The 18,074-nt window shown below is 36.9% G+C and overlaps 1 protein-coding gene across 1 annotated transcript; it reads left to right on the forward strand.

Moving 5' to 3' along the window:
• The first annotated feature begins 1,284 nt into the window (after nucleotides 1-1,284).
• On the forward strand, nucleotides 1,285-14,587 carry vsig8b (V-set and immunoglobulin domain containing 8b). Its single transcript, XM_082187881.1, has 8 exons — nucleotides 1,285-1,419; nucleotides 2,784-2,887; nucleotides 7,042-7,211; nucleotides 8,684-8,885; nucleotides 10,802-10,951; nucleotides 11,200-11,322; nucleotides 12,638-12,776; nucleotides 14,061-14,587. The coding sequence occupies exons 2-8, from the start codon at nucleotides 2,812-2,814 to the stop codon at nucleotides 14,305-14,307; spliced, it is 1,107 nt and encodes a 368-aa protein (XP_082044007.1). The 5' UTR covers nucleotides 1,285-1,419; nucleotides 2,784-2,811; the 3' UTR covers nucleotides 14,308-14,587.
• Nucleotides 14,588-18,074: the final 3,487 nt, after the last annotated feature.

An 18,074-nucleotide genomic window follows, 5' to 3' on the forward strand; every position in this document is an offset into this window, starting at 1 on the left:
ATACTTTGTTACACAAAGAAAAATCTTGTAAAACAGAGACAAAGTCCTGTAAGAAGGAAAATTCAATTCAGATTCATACTCATGAACGAGACCCGCTTCCTCATTTGTGAATTGTACACACACACACTCACACTCACCTTGTGTTTTTGTCCTCAGAGGCTCGGCGATGTTGCCAGGGTGATCATATCAGCATTTCCACGGTTCTGTAGCTGTGGGAGTTTGAGGTGGCATTGATGATCAAAAGAGCTCTTGACTGACAGAAGACTTCATCTGAGACCGTGTACGCACATCCATCGCCTACAGTGACAGCAAAGATTGATTCTCCTTGTATTGTACATGTTTTCTAGTGATAATTAGTGTGAGTAATGGGAGCAAACAAGCCGATTCCCCTCTGAAACAACAGTATTTAGGTTTTTACACCAGCCTAAAGTTGCATTTTCCAAAATAAACACTACTTTAACCAACACATTGGTCTTTTGAGCTTAACACAATATTCATGTGAATAAAATGTATTCTAAAAAATTATTTTGACAAAAAAAAAAGCTCACATTTGTCATGCAATATGCAATAAGACACACTTCAGTGCAGTGGTTCTCATTCGGTTTTGCATTTTGTATTAGGACAGTGCCACCACAGTGTCAAAAATTGTTAATCGAATGTAAAGAAAATGATCATGTAATGCATTAATATTACCCTGAATTGCTCAGGCCAAACAAAATGCAAAATGACTCACATGGCCAGGCTGAGTGAGAAAACCCACAGTTTTGTAAACCCATAAACAACAAGTGTGATGTATCAACCTAACACACAGAACAAGCACTAATATTGAATTAGTATTAGTCATATTTCCCCAAAATACAATGTGTGAATGATTTCACCTTCAACACTAACAAATATGGGAATCTGCCCTTTTAAATGTAAATGCATATTTTGATATTCTAACTACAGATGACTTTATGGCTAGTTATATTGTATTATTCATATTTAGAATTGTTTTCAATATCCAAATGAGAAGCACTGCTTTTCTGTGAACACTGTGTTTGGATCATGAAATCCTCTCGAGGACTCTTTGATTCAAAATAGCTTATTTAATCCACTTACTTACTGTGATTCTTAGAACACATTTTGCATTAGATAATCCAAGGGGAATATTTCACTGGAATGAAGCTCGACTGCCTACACAGAGGCCATGACTCACAAATCAAACATGTCAGGTGTAAATAGGCGGGTCAGCAGCCGGTTTCACTGAGTTTGTGATTCTCTGTGATTGGTGGAATGCTGTGAGGGGGCGGAGCTTGAGCGGAAACACCTGTTTACCTGCTTCAGGTGAGAGTGTGAGTTGAGGAAACCGCAAAGAAAACAACTGATAGAACTGCGGGGTTTGTTGGATTATTCTGAAATTGGTTGCTCCGTTGAGAGGTAACTTATATTTTTTCACAGAATACTCTTATTGAGTTTACATAAGATTTATAAGAAGAAAACAAAGCTAGTTGGTTGTGATAGGAAGAACTGTAGTTTGGACTTTGCTCTTTAAAAGATCCTTGCCTGCTCTGACCTTCGTTCTTCTGGCTTATTTAATTTCTTATGAGACTGAGATGATTATTGCAGACTGTCAGTAAGTCTGCTCAAAGAAGGCTCATCGAATCAAAAGCATACTGTATATATTTGAGCTGTATTCAGTTGTGACAGAACTCTCGTCCTCAAAGTTTTAATTACTGTGTTTTATTGGCAGCAACACTGACACATGATTTATTCCTTAAATGATTTATAGACACACTGATAACAATCACAGTTTCAGTGCTTTGTGATTTTAACAAGTAACCCATTTCCCTTTTTATTGCCCCCTTTTTTCTTTTTTTCTTCTTCTTATTATTATTATAATATTTTTTTTTGATAATTCCACCTTGTGTTTCAAACATTAATAATGTTTTAGTCACACTGTAGGCTACTAAATGCCTTATTTGCCATTTTCTACAGTAATTTACACATGAAAATAGTGATAGGCGAGAATATCGGAGATTGAGAGATTGAGATTTTTCAATTTGTCTGATGACAAACTGGTCAAAAATATCCAAACACACTTTTCATTTGTTAGTGCACAATTTCTGTTTTGAAATGTATGTCTTAAAGAAAGTAAATGTTGTGTATAAAAAAATAATAATTAAAAAAAATGTTTATTCAATTATTAATATTGTTCTTATTAAAATTGTATATTATATAACATTATAATCTCTCTCTCTCTATATATATATATATATTGTTTTTCTTTGATCTGTATAGTGGATCAATCGGGCAAATATACCACTCCAACACTCTTAAACAGGAAGTACAAATTAAAGAGACAATAAAATACATTTTAAAATGTTAAAAATTATAAATTTTGTTTTTTATTTCAATTTATTTATTATTTCTTATAAATAATCTAATTTATTTAGTGTTTATTTCTTTGTATATACAGTATTATTATAAATTGGGTTCAATATTGGCTTTTAAAAAGGCTATATCTGTCAGATACAAGTCTATAGGCCCCGTTCCTGATTTCATTTTTCTGTGCCATATTTATTTTGTTGACATTTCTCCTTTACTACTTCAAAGTGATTAATGTTGTTGTTTTTTACACCTTTAAATCGAAACTCGAGACTTTCTCATTCCAGTTGCGTTAAAATGACATTTGAATTTGCCATAACTGAGACCCTTATCAGAATCAAATGACTCACACTTGCAAATGAGGTGTCCAGTCCGCGAGCGACAATGACAGTCTGTTCTTCTCCCCCCCCCCCCAGGTTTTCAGTGAGAAGTTGATATTTGGCTATGAGCAAGTTTTGGATCAACTTCCCCCTACCGCTGGCTGCATTATACGTCATTGCAGCGTGTCTAAATCATGCAGGTGTGTGAAATATATTTTTTTATTTAACAATCTCTTTGAGGGTTTTCTGTGTTAAAGGTCACTTTTCTCTTCACTTTGTGTGGGCTGTATTGAGTTTCCACAGCAGTGTGACCATGTTATGCATAAATTAACCCTGCATATTAAGAAGTTGCACTGGCCTCCCACTCTGCTTTATGCAAATTCTAGCTCTGAATATTACTGGTTCTGAGATTCAGTTCAGTGCACTTGCATGTGCATTTCAGACTTTTAAAAAAGCAGCAGATGTAGCGTCAACAAAACAATAGTTCATTATGTGTGAGTGCGATTTGCATCATATTGAGTGCACTGAAATTATAGAGCATGAAAATGCATAATTTTTAACCATACATCAACGGTCTTACATGGGTTTAGCCCAGCGGTGTTGCTCAACACATTCATGCTTGGACTGTTTTTATTCCAGCTGAGAGAGGCGATCCGTAAATCACAGACACTCCCTGCATTTTGTGTGAAAGTGCAATGCTAACAGGAATGACATAGTTGTCTGACATGTCTAGTTGTGTTGGTGGTGCAAAAAACAAAACAAACCTGAAAATCTGTAGCATTTCCCCCAAAAAACAAAAAACAAAAATCATATGCCCCAAGCTAAGATTGCTCATCTGTAATAAATCAAAGCAGTTGTTTGTGATTTTGAGACACAAAGATAGTGACAGGAGCATCTGAAGACAGTAGAGTACATCAGCTCACATTGCATAGATCTCCTAATTGTTATTTCAGGCTTCAAGTCTTCCCATTCAGTGATGATAGTAAACTGTTGTTGTTTGGTAACATTTCTGTGACCTTCACAGCTGTGGCCTTTGTCAAAGCTTTAACAAGCACTAAATGTTATAAATTAGCATTGTGCCATGAGTATTAATTTTGCTTCCAGCATTAACATGCCTCTTTTCACTCTTAAAAAATAAAGGTTTTATTGATACTTAGGGTTCCATGAACAACCTTTAATATTCATGGACCCTTTCCTTTACACAAAAGGTTCTTTCGATTTTTTAAAAAATGTTCTTCACACTACCGAACACCCACTTTTGGAAGCTTTATTTTTAAGATATTCTGCTTGGTGCAGTTAAGGTCATGCTATTCCATCCGTAAAAAACATTTTCTAGTGATCATGGCTCAGGTAATTCATCAAATATGGGAGCAGAAAGTTATTACCGTCCAAATATCCAGAAGCACCATGCAAGTGCACTTTCAGCATTTTAAAGAGCCGATGGATGGTGTCTGGATGTGTGGAGTGATGCTGTCTGTATCATCCTCCACACAACCAACGCTCAGAACCAACCAGCATGATTGAAGCATGGAAATTGCACCTAGCAGATTTTCTAGCACAGACAGAATGTGCAAATAAATGGCATTATTAGCAACCGTGATTCATTATAGCAAATCCCCCTCTTGATCCCTTTTTAAAGTGCATATCATGGAAAACAGGATCGTTTGTGCTCTTTCGAAATAAATGGTGTCATGTCACTTCTTCCTCAGACCAGTCATTGAAATTAAGCTGCAGAAATGGTTTCGTCAGAAATAGCCACAGTTATGAAGTCACAACTATGAGCACATTAACACATGAGCACATATCAAAGGGCTAATTAGTATTTAGCAACTTGGAGATGTCATTGACATGTAAAGAGGTTAGCCAAACATAACAGAGCTCATTTATATATAACGTGCAGTTGAAAAACTGTGAAAAGCCTGTTTAATTTGCATTATAAACAAAACAGCGGCTGGTTTTGGTTCAGGAAACCTTGACTAGGTTTCAGGGAGAAAATGCAACACAAAAGTGCTCTTTAATTAAATGTGCAAAAACTGATGGTCATGGCCCAAACATGACTGGATACGTTATGTGAGGAATAATTAACGACGGGCCTTTGAATTAGGCCATTAGAAAAGGTTAGGGTTAGGGTTAGTGCTATTAATACATGCATGATTAATGTAGATACATGATCTGAAGAATATTTTGAGGTGCGGTAACCGTAGTGCTATTAACCCTAATAGCACTACGGTTACCGCACCTCAAAATATTCTTCAGATCATGTATTTCAAGACATTAGGTTTTTGTCCTTAAAACGCTCTTGAGAATTGTTTTTACGCATCTAAGACAATAGTCAGGTTTTTGTCCTTAAAACACTCTTGAGAATTGTTGTACGCATTTAATGCAGTTATGAGAGAGAGAGAGAGAGAGAGAGAGAGAGAGAGAGAGAGAGAGAGTCTCAACAGTGTTTGGCAGCAGCGTCTCTAATAATAGCGAAACTGTACGTTTATCTTCTCCATGAACAACACCATTATTACCTCTCTAGTGATACATGTCATCCCAGCAAACACAGAACGTTCCCCTAACGTTCCTGTATTGTTTGTTTTTTTGGGGAACCAAACAAGAAACGTTCCCGGAACATTCCCCTAACCTTAAGGGAACCTCTGGGAACGTTCTGGAAACGTTCTGGGAACATAAAATTGTTAGCTGGGATGTAGCTTTTAAGTTCTTAAACTATTTAACTGACAACATCGTCAGAGCAGCGCTGACGACACGTTTCTATACGAGTGTGTGTACGTACTGTATGTGTGTGTGTTTAAGTGGGAGAGTGTGAGAAAGAGAGTATGTTTTGGTTTTGGTCATTTTGTTGTTCTAGGCTGTACAGCCCTTTGAAATAACTGAAATATTTTGGCGAAGTGATATGGAACTGTAATGCGGTCAAGACCTGCCTGGTACTACTTTAGCCGTGTGTTTCCCTGAAAATAATGACACACCTTAGAACATTTGTCAACCAACCAGATTCAAGTATTCAACTGCCCCATAGTATAAGCAAATAATAACTCACCCTCATGTCGTTCAAAACCCTTAAAGGGGTGGTATAATGCTCTTTTCACAAGATGTAAAATAAGTCTTTGATGTCCCCAGAGTGTGTATGTGAAGTTTTAGTTCAAAATACCCCACAGATATATTTATATAGCATGTTAAAGTTGTCACTTTTTGAGGGTGAGCAAAAACGCACCGTTTTTGTGTTTGTCTCTTTAAATGCAAATGAGCTCCCGGCACAGAGGGCGGAGCTTCAACAGCTTATGTCCTTTTACCTCACACAGAAATGCACTGAAAATTTAAAGAACTTTTAGACTTTTATGTTCAAACGGGAGTCAAACAATGATGGAGAGACTCAAGAAGAAGTGACAACATGTAGAATGCAACAGGACATTTCTGAATGGTTAGTTGATGAATTTTGATAGATAATGTTTAGTTATCTTTTAGTCATTGATTAGCATATTCTGTCATGAATAATGACATATTCTGTTCAATCTATAAATCGTGTTCCGGGACGGGGGTTTATGTAAATTTTAGGGTTCGTGATGTCACTAACCCGGGAGTAATGTCGTGTAGTCCCGTTAAAAAAAATAATTTCTTTAAAAGCAAATATCTTCCTTCGGTTTTGTCCAAATTTTCTGAATAGACTTGATTGCTTTATATGATTGCTATGAATTTAGGCTTTTAGTGATCTAGTCTCATATGGATTAGTTTTATGATGTAAAGTGATCCACTGGAGGCAAGTGTAAATGAGAACCAAAGTGCAGATTATTATAAACAAAACCAAACATGAAACAAAAACATGGCGTGGCATGAAAACTCAAAACAAGACATGAACATGAACATGAACTTGAACAGAACTCACAAATAGTGGTTACAGGGAACAATACTTGACAAAGACACATGGCAAACATGAGGGCTTAAATACACAGACTAATGACAAGACAAGGGACACTTGTGAACAATGATCAGACAATTAACCAATGACAAGACACATGGCAGGATCACATGACAAACAGGGAATCACATGACAGACACATGAACAAACCCAAAACGTGACATATGATCTCTTTATGAACTTTTTGAATCGTCAAAGTGGTAGTTGCGTAGCTGTCAATGGAGGGACAGAAAGCTCTCAGATTTCATCAAAAAGATCTTCAATTGTGTTCCGTAGATTTGGATTCGGGTTTGGAACGACATTAGGGCGAGTAATTAATGGCAGAATAAAAATTTTTGGGTGATCTAACCCTTTAACAAAATTGGACAAGACAGGTGTTTGTAAAATGAATGGTCATTAATTCACTATTCTGTATCTCTCTCTGTGAACCTTTAGCTCTTACGTGGGCTGTACAGGTGACGACCACAGGACCACAGACAATCAAGAAAGCCCAGGGGGAGAGTCTCACTTTGGGCTGCACGTACACCGTGACCGGCGCAGATGTCGGAGAGCTGGACATTGAGTGGACACTCGTCAGTCCAGACATGACCCAGAAAGATGAGCTGGTGAGAGGGCACTGAGAGTACAAAATGGAGATTAAAGTGGTCGTGACATGGATATCTTTATTGAATATGTTTCTTGTGTCAGTCAACAGCCATTATTATGATTGGCTAACTTCATTGCACAGGAGAAGTATCAAAGCCCACTCGCTATAGCACACGAGTAAGGCCATGTTTACACGTCAATGATGTACTAAAAGCAGAAATGCTTTTACTTTGTGTCTTTTGCGTACAGGTGACGCCATTGATCAAAACGATCCCTGTGAAAATGACTAAAATCGCTGTAATCTGCTGCCAGGCCAGTAGTTGGCGATGTCACTTTGTAAAGAAAAACTGCGCCTTTAGACTGAACATGTAATACGCATGCGCAAAATGTCACCGTTTTTACAAAATCACATTTTTGTAGTTTACACAGAGACAATAACAGTCTCGTTTTCAAAAAACATGCACTTTGAAACTCGTTTTCAAAAGTTTGCGTTTTCAGGTCCCCAAAACGCCGTTGTCATGTTAATTAACAGCCAAAACGCAAAAGGATTTTGAAACTGTTAACCTTAAAGGGACCTCTTATCAAAAGCTCAAGGAAAATGTGACTTCTCATGTCAGGACCTCTTTAAAGCACATTCTCATCTTGTATTGATGCTCGGGCTGTCTATTAGCATCTTTAAGAACAAGAAAAAATGTAAATAGTTCTGTCTCCTTTTGAAGCATCAGAATCAGGTATAAAGGTAATTTACTTCAGCTTGTCACAATTTGTCATTGTGGTTTAGTTTGACTGGAAGTACGAAAATATCTAAAATTTTATTTAAATAAAAAATATTTAAAACTACATGGACAGTTTATATATATAAAGACACACAACAACAACAACAATATATAAGAAAACAAAAACGAAAATAAAAATTATATAAATTACAATTGTACAGAAATAGTAAAAAAAAATATTATTTTACTTTTGGAAGATTATTTGAGTATGTTTTACGAGAAAATCGTATTTTAGTTTTTCTCCTTCAAAATTGCATGTTTATCTAGCTGTTTCTTTGTAATTGTTTGTGAAATGTATTACAATTTCTGAATGAAAATTGTTTCTACACCCTTTTTTTCTTCCCCCGTGTGTACAATAATGAGACTACTGAAGGAATAAAGGTGATTTTAAAACTGCAAAGAATGCATGCCGTGCAGCTTTTCTTGACGTAACATCTGGTGTTTCTGATAAGACAAGAATGTGAGAATATTTTCTCAGCTCCAAGGAGATCACAGTCTACACCTGATCAATCGTATATCATCTTGATGGATTTTTTTAATTTCCTCCCATTTCTCCCTCGTCCAAACTACTTAACCTCATGCTTTCCATGGATGTGTGTGGAGATTTGGAGAAATCCGTGTTTACGGTGTATTAGCGGCTCCGTGTTGATGACGGCAGGTGGTTAGACCTGTTATATTAGATAAGGCTCACTGAACTGTGTTTCTCTCTCTGACAGATCTTATCCTACACCGGAGGGAAACTCTATCAGCTCGGAAACACAGACCTGATGAGTCGCTTGAAGTTTGCTGGTGACCCGAGTCTCGGCGACGCCACGATCACCTTCTCCACCCTCAAGGTCTCGGACACGGCCACGTACCAGTGCAAAGTGAAGAAGACACCCGGCATCGACTCCAGGAAAGTCACTTTAGTGGTGCTGGGTGAGGACTTGCACATTCTCTGTCTCTGCTGACCTGCTCTGGCGCTCTCATCAAGCTGTCGGGTTTCTGTTGTACCGGTTCTCTCCACCCCAACATGCCCCTTTCATCCAGTCGTTCAGGATGACATGACTGAATGGCAGGTGGGGTGGATGCTCTTTGTTCACGCCTGCCTTCTGTTTTCCTCTGTTAACCTCAGCCCAACCCCGCCACCTCGTCTGTCGAGAGCCTCAATGATTTCCACTTTCTCGGAAAACTCCAGTTCAGTGCTGTGATCCTTTAAGAGTCCAGTGTAATTATAGTTTAGGATTTTTAGATCTTGAGGCTGATTCTATTTTATTTCAGTTTCGTGTTATTTTTTGCAGCCTTTATAGTTTCAGTTGAGAGATTATAATCTATATCTATTTTTTAATTATAGTAGGCTATTTGTACTAGGCTATAGTACATTTGGGGCTTCTTTAGCGTTCAAAAGTGAAATTAAAAAGAATTCATGATTATTTTTTGGAGCCATGTAAATGTATTTACTCAAGTTTCTGTTTTATATAGTTTTTTTTTTTTATTCCAGTGAACAAAAATAGTTTTCGTTTATAATAATAACAACTCTACCTCGGGCCCATGTTATTTCAGTATCATTGAGATACTTCATATTAATATTTTGAATTAGTTTTTATTTTTAAATGATCCATTTTCATTTTAATTCTAGTTAAAATTTTTGTAATTTTGTTGTGTGCTCATCTTTTGTTTTTTAAACCCTTAAATGAATTAATGTTTCGCTAATCATTATTACATATTCGGGTCTTTAGCGACCCGGATCTATACTATCTGTACAGATTGATCTCTAACTGCCGCAATAATATATTGATCTCTAACTGCCGCAATAATATAAAATTCTCCTGATGTTTTAATAACAATTGCAAAAGAATAAAAGAAAACATAGGCTATTTCGTTACTTTTTGGAACTTCAATTTGAGCAGATGTTTTTTTTTTACCATCGTCAGAGCTCATTTCCACTATATTCAACATCTGGCACATATTTGCAGTCTCAAACTTGATGTGTAATATAGTTTATTTTTTATGTAAATTGTACATGTTGTAGCACATAATGTTAAAATAAACATTAGTTGCCTTGGCTACAAAATAAGTTAAAATTGTATTTGCTTTCAGTTAACGTTTATTTTATTTCAAGTAACGTGATTTCAAGTAACGAATATTATTTTACGAAAGTTATTATTTTAGTTAACTATAATAACATGACAACATATTTGTCAAGGACTGGACAATATGTAAAATATTCACAATATATTTGTAATTTTGCTGCTGTCGTAAAATCGGGCATCATTGTGAATATTGCAATGGTTTTAATGAATCTGGCCATTCAATTTTCTAAACAGCGTGTCACTAATTTCACAATCCATCCAAGTATGAGAGTGTCAACATGAAGTTGCACTCCCAACCCATTTTACTTCCTTAAATGTGAGGCCTTTCTGTGTGAAACAGGATATTCAATGAGGAAAACATTTATAGGACTTGATTTTATCTATGAGGAATGAATTTGAATTTGAGAAATGTTGTACACCTGAAAGAGATCCAAGTTACCAGTTATCCAAGACAAATTTATTTATTTTTAAATGTATGTATAGCCTACTATTTATTTATTTTTTAAATACCCTTTTAATCAAATTGTTTACAATGTCTGATCACTGTCAAAAAAGTATTTTATATATATACAGCATATAAAGTACTTAAAAATATCAACATGTGTTATTATTATTATTATTATTATAATATAACTCTATATTGCCCAGGCCTAGTGCTATCATTACTGACATTGCAGGCTCATAACAGACCAGTTTGTTCCATGCATCAGCCATGTGATTGTGTCCATGACCTCTGATTATTTTTCTTTTGGTTTCTGTCAGTACGACCTTCGCCCCCTAAATGCTGGCTGGAAGGTAGCGAGGAGAAGGGCGGAACCGTTTCGCTCCGCTGCAAAAGCTCCCAGGGTTCATCACCTCTGAAATATGCATGGACCAAAGAAAGTGGAAACATGCCACCAACCGCAACACAGAGTGAGTGAGTCCCCAGGTCTAGCGCAACGCTAGCGGATAGTTGAAGCGAAAGCTCAATATTTGGTAGGGCTTGAAGAACCTGTAGCTTCAGGCCTGCTGTGTGTCGTAAAGCCAGCTTAGATGAAAACAAAAACATTTTTTGAGCCTCATAGCTACCAAACAAGTTTGACTGTGTGCACTCTGCCGTAAACGCCGCCGCTGGGCCTTTCGCAATGGCTGCTCATTCTGAATGACTCTTTTGTTTAAAGATCCCCTGACCGGAGAGCTGCTCATCTCAAACCACAGCGAGAGCTACACGGGCAAGTACCTCTGTGAGGTCAGCAATGAAGTCGGAGCGGAGCGATGCACATACGCCCTTCAAGCTTATAACCGTAAGTATGGGTGGATCCACAAAGTATTTAGACAAGTAAGACACACTTGAATGTCAACATGTCAGCGTTGAGTTTTGAGTGCCATATGCTGTATCTGACAGGAAGCAAGAACAGACATTTCACAAAAAGATTCATTATCATAGAGAATTTAACCTGCAGTTACTCTGACACCTGTGTGAAGCTGAGAACTTTTTGTGATGTTTTTGAGTCTCACCAAGGCTGCATTAATTTGATAAAAACTTCAGTTATAATATGAAATAATATTGCAATGAAAATGTGTATTACTCCAGTCTTCAGTGTTAAATTATCCTTCATAAATCATTCTAATATGATTTGTGCTTAAGAAACATTTCTTATTATTATCAATGTTGAAAACAGTTGTGCTGCTTAATATTTATTGTGGAAACCGTAACACTACTATTCAAAAGTTTTGGTCAAGTAAGGTTTTTTTTTTTAGAGAGAGAGAGAGAGAGAGAGAGAGAAGCAATTAATACTTTTATTCAACAAGGATGCATTAAAATGATCAAAAGTAACTTTGAAGATATTTTTAATGTTACACAAGATTTCTATTTCAAATAAATGCTGTTCATTGAACTTTCTATTCATCAAAAATCCTGAAAGAAAATGTAACATGGTTTACATCTTAATTATATATTCAATTAGAAAACAATTGTTTTAGATTTTAATATTTCACAATATTACGGTATTTCTGATTAAATAAATGCAGCCTTGGTGAGCAGAAGAGACTTCTTTCAAAAACATTAAAACTGGTATTGTGGTAAGTGTACATCTACTAGAAAGCACTAAAAAACACTAGCTGATTTAAAGATGCTGTGCTAAAAGAAATGGCTTAAAACCATTAACGTTAGTGAATTGAAAAGTTCCTGAGGCTTTTGAGACCTTTTAAATCTATTTCTTTAAGTAGCTTAAGTGTGCAAATACTTGAAATCAATTTATTAGCACCAAAAAAAAAAAAAAAAGTGTCTTTATGCTTATTGAACCAATGGAGAAATGGAGAAATCCAGTCATTTTCCTGTGTATTCAGCACATTTCTGTTCAAGGTTTATATATACAGTAGCATGTCTGTTTATGAAGTCCATTATGCAGCGTGTCCTTGAACAAAATATGTAAGACTCACTCAACAGAGCATTTTTTGTGCATATTATTTTGATGAACCCATTTATTCTCCAGATGATTTTGTAAGGCAGTTGAAGCCTCAGCAGCACTGTCAGATCAATTGTTTCTCATGTTAAGAATCGAGCGAGCTATTTCTTCACATAATCTATTGGCTTTTATCGAAATCTTTTATCTCTAGCAACCAATAAAGTGGGAGTGATTGTGGGAGCTGTGATTGGTGCTTTGCTGTTGCTGCTCCTCCTCCTTTTGCTGATCTGGCTCCTGATTTGCTGTTGCAACAAGCGGCGTTATGAAAAAGAGATAGCCAATGAGATCAGGTAAGATATTCCTTGTTTATATATTTAAAAAAATTGGAATAGGTGGAATGTTGATGAAACAGAAGTATAGCGACAGATCTTTTCCTCCGTATTATGACTTATATCCGAGTGAAACGGATTATCAAAAAGGAAAAAAATGTAGGGCGGGACTTGGTTTCTATGCGTCAGTTGTTGATTGGATCTGAAAATGGAGGTAGATAAACGCAGGTTTAAGTGGACTAAATGATTGGAGAAGTCATGCATACATCATCAGAGAGAAGTCATTTACACAGAAAGGTCCAGTTATGACATAAAAAAAAATTTTTTTTTACCTTATGTAGGCATGAATTGTTTTCAATAAGTTATATTACATGCATTTGGAAAATAGAGTGGATGAATTTTCAATTCATGCCGACTTTAAAGTTAAAATCCCATAGACGTACATTAAAGGAGGCAAAGTCGCAGATACAAGAATGTCAGTGAAACTTGAAGTTGGATTCTTTTGACTTGACCTAGTATGCAAGCACTGATAAACACATTACACAACTACATTAGCAACCACCCACAACACCCTAACAACATAGTGGGAAGGATTGCCTGGGCGAAATCATAGTTCTAGAGGATATTTTGTATGCATTTTAGTGCATTTTCACACTTTTTAGGATAATATTGCCCAAAACTATTGTTTTCTTCCTTCTAATATTGTGAAACTTAATTATCAAATGTGAAAATCCGATTTTTGCTCAAAAAACTGAGTGGTTTGAATGGGAATGGTGCCTCTGGTGGTATAGAGATGTGTTCACGCTATTTCGGAATTACTGTAATTGAGTTTCCAACTTGTAAAAAGCGTTCATGTCCTCATAGAACTCGTAATTACAACTTGTAACTTGACTGCTGTACCACCTGACCTGCCGTTGATAATGTTGCCATAGAAATGCATCCAAGAACAGCTCATTATGATAACAGCTCCAAGTAGAACATCACGCATTGTCATCTCATAATTACAGTAGCCTAATAACGAGAGGGTGTGAATGCAGCATGTCTCAACACTGGCGTACTGTCTCACACTACACCAGTGGAAGTAGCCTACGTACTTTTAGTTCAGCGTTAAAGAATGTCTCACAACAAATCTCATGGGTAAATACCTGGCTGACAAGTCACCAATACTTGTACATTGTTATTCATCAACTGCAACCACACCCAATAATACCTAACTGGACTGGCCACAAATATATAAGTGTCCTTTTTCCTCAAAAAATAAATGTGGCTACTGGCTAACACCATGTGACATTGTTCCTTTCTCAGGGAGGACACCGCAGCTCCGGAGAGTCACCCGGGAAGCCGTAACTCCAGCTTCCGTTCTGTAATGGATTACCGCGTCCACCACGGGATCCACTACAGCTCCGTACAGAAAGCCAATGTCACACGGGACGGATCCGGTCGCAGCAGTGCCCACACCGAACTCAGCAGAGTCCAAAGGGAAGCCAGCATGCTTGCGTCTGATCACAGGCCTCAGCTCACGTATGACAGCAAATACGGATATCCCGTATAACATCTGACGTCCTGCCAGGGGACACTGCGCTTAAAAGATTTGAGGACATTAACACTGCACAGAAGAATACTTACATTTGTGAATTCTCCTAATGTTCAAGATAGAGATCTAATAATATATGTGTATAGTTGTGTTGTTGTATTTTTGTAAGATTGTTTTATAAGTATTTACATAGTCGTTTTTGGTCAAAATGATCATGGAAATTTAAATACATTAAACTAACAAACCTTTTTGTTATAACTATAAATTCAATCTTTTAAGATTGAAAGTAAAACATAAAGTTTCATCTGAGTGGTTGATGTTTACTAGGGCTGTTTTGATTAATGAATTAGCCTATAAATAGTTATTTTTATTTAAATTAAATTTATGAAATGTAATATATAAAAAAATGATTATTACTGAATAAATCATGCCCCCGGACCCATATGCAAATTATTTAATGAATTTTCCTATCATCAGAGTAGTTTCAAGCATCAGATTGCACAGAATTTTGTTTGTTTGTTTGTTTGTTTTTTGTGTTCAAAAAGAGCGAAATCGGTCTGAGCTGTGACACATGGGGCAGAAATCTGTTCTTGCTGAAGAGATTAAGTCCAGCCTCTCAAGTCAATTTTATTTATAACGCTTCTCACAATGGACAATATTTCAAACAAAGCATCTTTACAGAAAAAAAATAATGCCTCAAATTCTGCGAGGTCCTCATTTGGAAGTTCAATTACATAAAAATTATGCCGTAGAGTATTTTTCTGTAAACCCCGAGTGAGAAAGCCAAAGAGTGGTTCTCACTGTCAAGTCCAGCTTAATGGCATAATGGCTGGAGAAGGTCCAAACACACCTAACCCTGCCCATAACTCTATCCCTCCACCCATCAGATCCACAGAGGTGGAAATATACAAGATCAAGCTCCTCCCATGACGTCCAGAGAGGTGGAGCTGGACATCATGTGTCTCTACAGTGAGCACCACTTGAAGCCAGAAGGAACCCAACTTCATACAGTAGGTGTTAGGAGTGAAGAAAAAAAACCTGGAAGAATTAACCACTAATCTAAAAAATAATGCAACGCTTACGGTATAAGCATTGCTTGTGGTATCAATGCTGAAAAGCAAGTCAAGTTAAGTCACGTTTATTTATATAGCGCTTTTTACAATACAGTAGTTAGTGATAGTTTCAAAGCAGCTTTACAGAGATAATTGGAAAATAATGCAACAAAGTTTGTTTCCAGAACAAAATAGTGTCACAGTCCAGCTGAAGTAAGTTCAGTGATGTTTCATTTTTGCTGTAAAAAGGTTATTAATTTAGATCATATATAAATATAGCCGCTCTGGAGAAAAACGTGATCTCATTGTCCAGCTCAGTTCAGTTCTCATATAATGGTGTCAATGCAGGCAGATCAATAATGTTGTTGAATATTAAATTCAATGTCCCCAACTAAGCAAGACAAAAGCCAATGGCAACAAAGGTGAAAAAAGGCGACAGTGGCAAGGAACCAAAACTCCATCAGGGGACAGAATGGAGAAAAAAAACCTTGGGAGAAACCAGGCTCAGTCGGAGGACAGTTCTCTTCTGGCCAACGAACGAACAGTGTATGATTATGATGCAAAAGCAGAGTGACATGGTACAACAGACAAATTTTGCACAGTGTACAAACCAACAATTATATATGGAGTGTGTCTTACATTATTCTTGTGCTCTCATAATCTTTAAAGTCAGCATGAAACAGAAGTTGTGATAGTCTTTTCTTCCCTATTGTGACGTGTATTTGAGTAAAACGGCTTCTGCATTGAGAAATAAATCAAGGACTGGACTAGACTGGACTGGACTGGGATTTTCGTCCGCTGGAGTTGATTGGATTGTAGGAAGTTGGGCATTGTTAACTAAATAAGGACAGATCTGAATGGCAATTTGCAGTCAGTTGTGGAGAATATAGTCCCACCCTCCACCAAGACACACGCCTGTCACTCACATGAGAATGACCAATAGCAAACCACAACCATCCAATCAGTTCCCCATGGAGAAAATGAAGTCCCGCCCTACATTTTTTCCTTGTTTAAAATGCCGTTTCAAACAGACATGCGTCATAATAGGGAAGAAAAGACGATCGCAACTTCCATTTCATGTCACTTTTAAACATCTTGAGCTGATTTTAGAAAGCATATTGTTTTCATTTGTCATGTGGCTCATAGCAACAAGGGCATGTTTCTGTTGTGTTCGGAATTACTTGAAAATCTAGTGTGTGATCCTCAGTTTTTCAGCAAGTGTATGATGCTGTGTTTTAAAATCTGTTCCAATTTTAAAAGTCATGTAGTGTATTCCAGCCTTAAAGGTATAGCGGAGGATCTTTCCAAATTTTAGATAAGACCCGCCCTCTCCACTTTTTGAAAAGTTTGATTGATTCACCAGAATGATTGACAATTAGGAGGACCAATAGTTTAGACTACCCACCAGGAAGTAAAACATCCTCTGCTATACCTTTAAGTTTACCTCAGACTGATTTAAATGAAAATGAATTGCCGTGCCAGTGACGGGCTTGTGTTCAATGACAAGACATCAACAAAATAATGACTTCTAATTTATATTAAATGCTTTTTTTGTGCTGCAATAATTTTGATTTGTTAAATATTTATATATGATTTTATTCTGCAGTTTGCATGGTGGTGGTTGAATTGGTAAAGTCCTCCATTTCTAATACGTTGTTTTCTAAACTGTTTTTCCCTTGTGATGCACCTGCACTGACAAGCGTTCAGTTCAAATCTGCTGATTGAGAGATGATGGGAAGGAAATTGTTTGCTCTGTTTTATTTGCATCTTCAGGTCAATCACTGTATGACAGCGAGAGCGCTGTGCAAGAGCGCCCCCTGGAGGCAGTGCACCATCCTCCATCACCTCACCCTCTCAGTGCCCTTTCGCCTCCAATCCATTTCTTCTTTTCCACTTTTCTCTCAGAATTGTTAGACCAATAACCCCTGATTATGAGATAATGGGTCTGGACTGTAAGGGATGGACAATAAGAAGCGAGTGGCAGAAAGACATGAAAAGATATTTGAAATTAAATTAGTGCATTTACACACCGTGTTTCAGGGACACATTGCTACACAGTGTGTTCATCTTTGTGACAGACTGCATGCAGATGAATTCACATTTAATTGCACAAAGTGAACAAGATTTTCCTTTCCTTGCCAAGGTTCATCAGGCATGAAAAATCAATATTCTGATTCACAGAAACCAATAGGCCTATCCTTAAATAAGAGAGCAGAAAGATTTTCCTTGCAAACCATTGTTTTTACACCATAGATTTTCTGAAGAAAATGTGAGTGCAAAATCATGGCTATTCTGATTGGTTGCCAGGATGGTTCTTCGGTTGCTAAGGTGTTTTGAGTCTGTTTGCACATTACTATTATAGGTGGTTATTTTAAAGCATCCTTTAAGCCTCATATTCTGGGAATTGGCTCAGGTCTCTTCAATGTGCATCTATTGTTTTTTTGTTTTTTTTCTGTTTTATTAGCCGCCAGTAAAAAAAAAAAGAAAAGAAAAGAAAAAGGGTGAATCACTGCTTTGAAAAAACCCAGAACACTTTATGGTATGATTTGTGTCACCATTCATGTCTGTAGCACAAACACTTCAGGATGAGTTACAGAACTTCAACTGTAGTGATTCACCAAGACCATTTCTAGTGACTGTCTAAAAACTGATTTCAATCCAGTAGAATGACTCAAGTGCCTTTCATAAAGCATGACTGTTTCCAATAAGTGCAAAAAGCCCAAAGTAATGGTT

This window comes from Leuciscus leuciscus (assembly GCF_965113295.1).
Source record: "Leuciscus leuciscus genome assembly, chromosome: 13".
Lineage (NCBI taxonomy): Eukaryota > Metazoa > Chordata > Actinopteri > Cypriniformes > Leuciscidae > Leuciscus > Leuciscus leuciscus.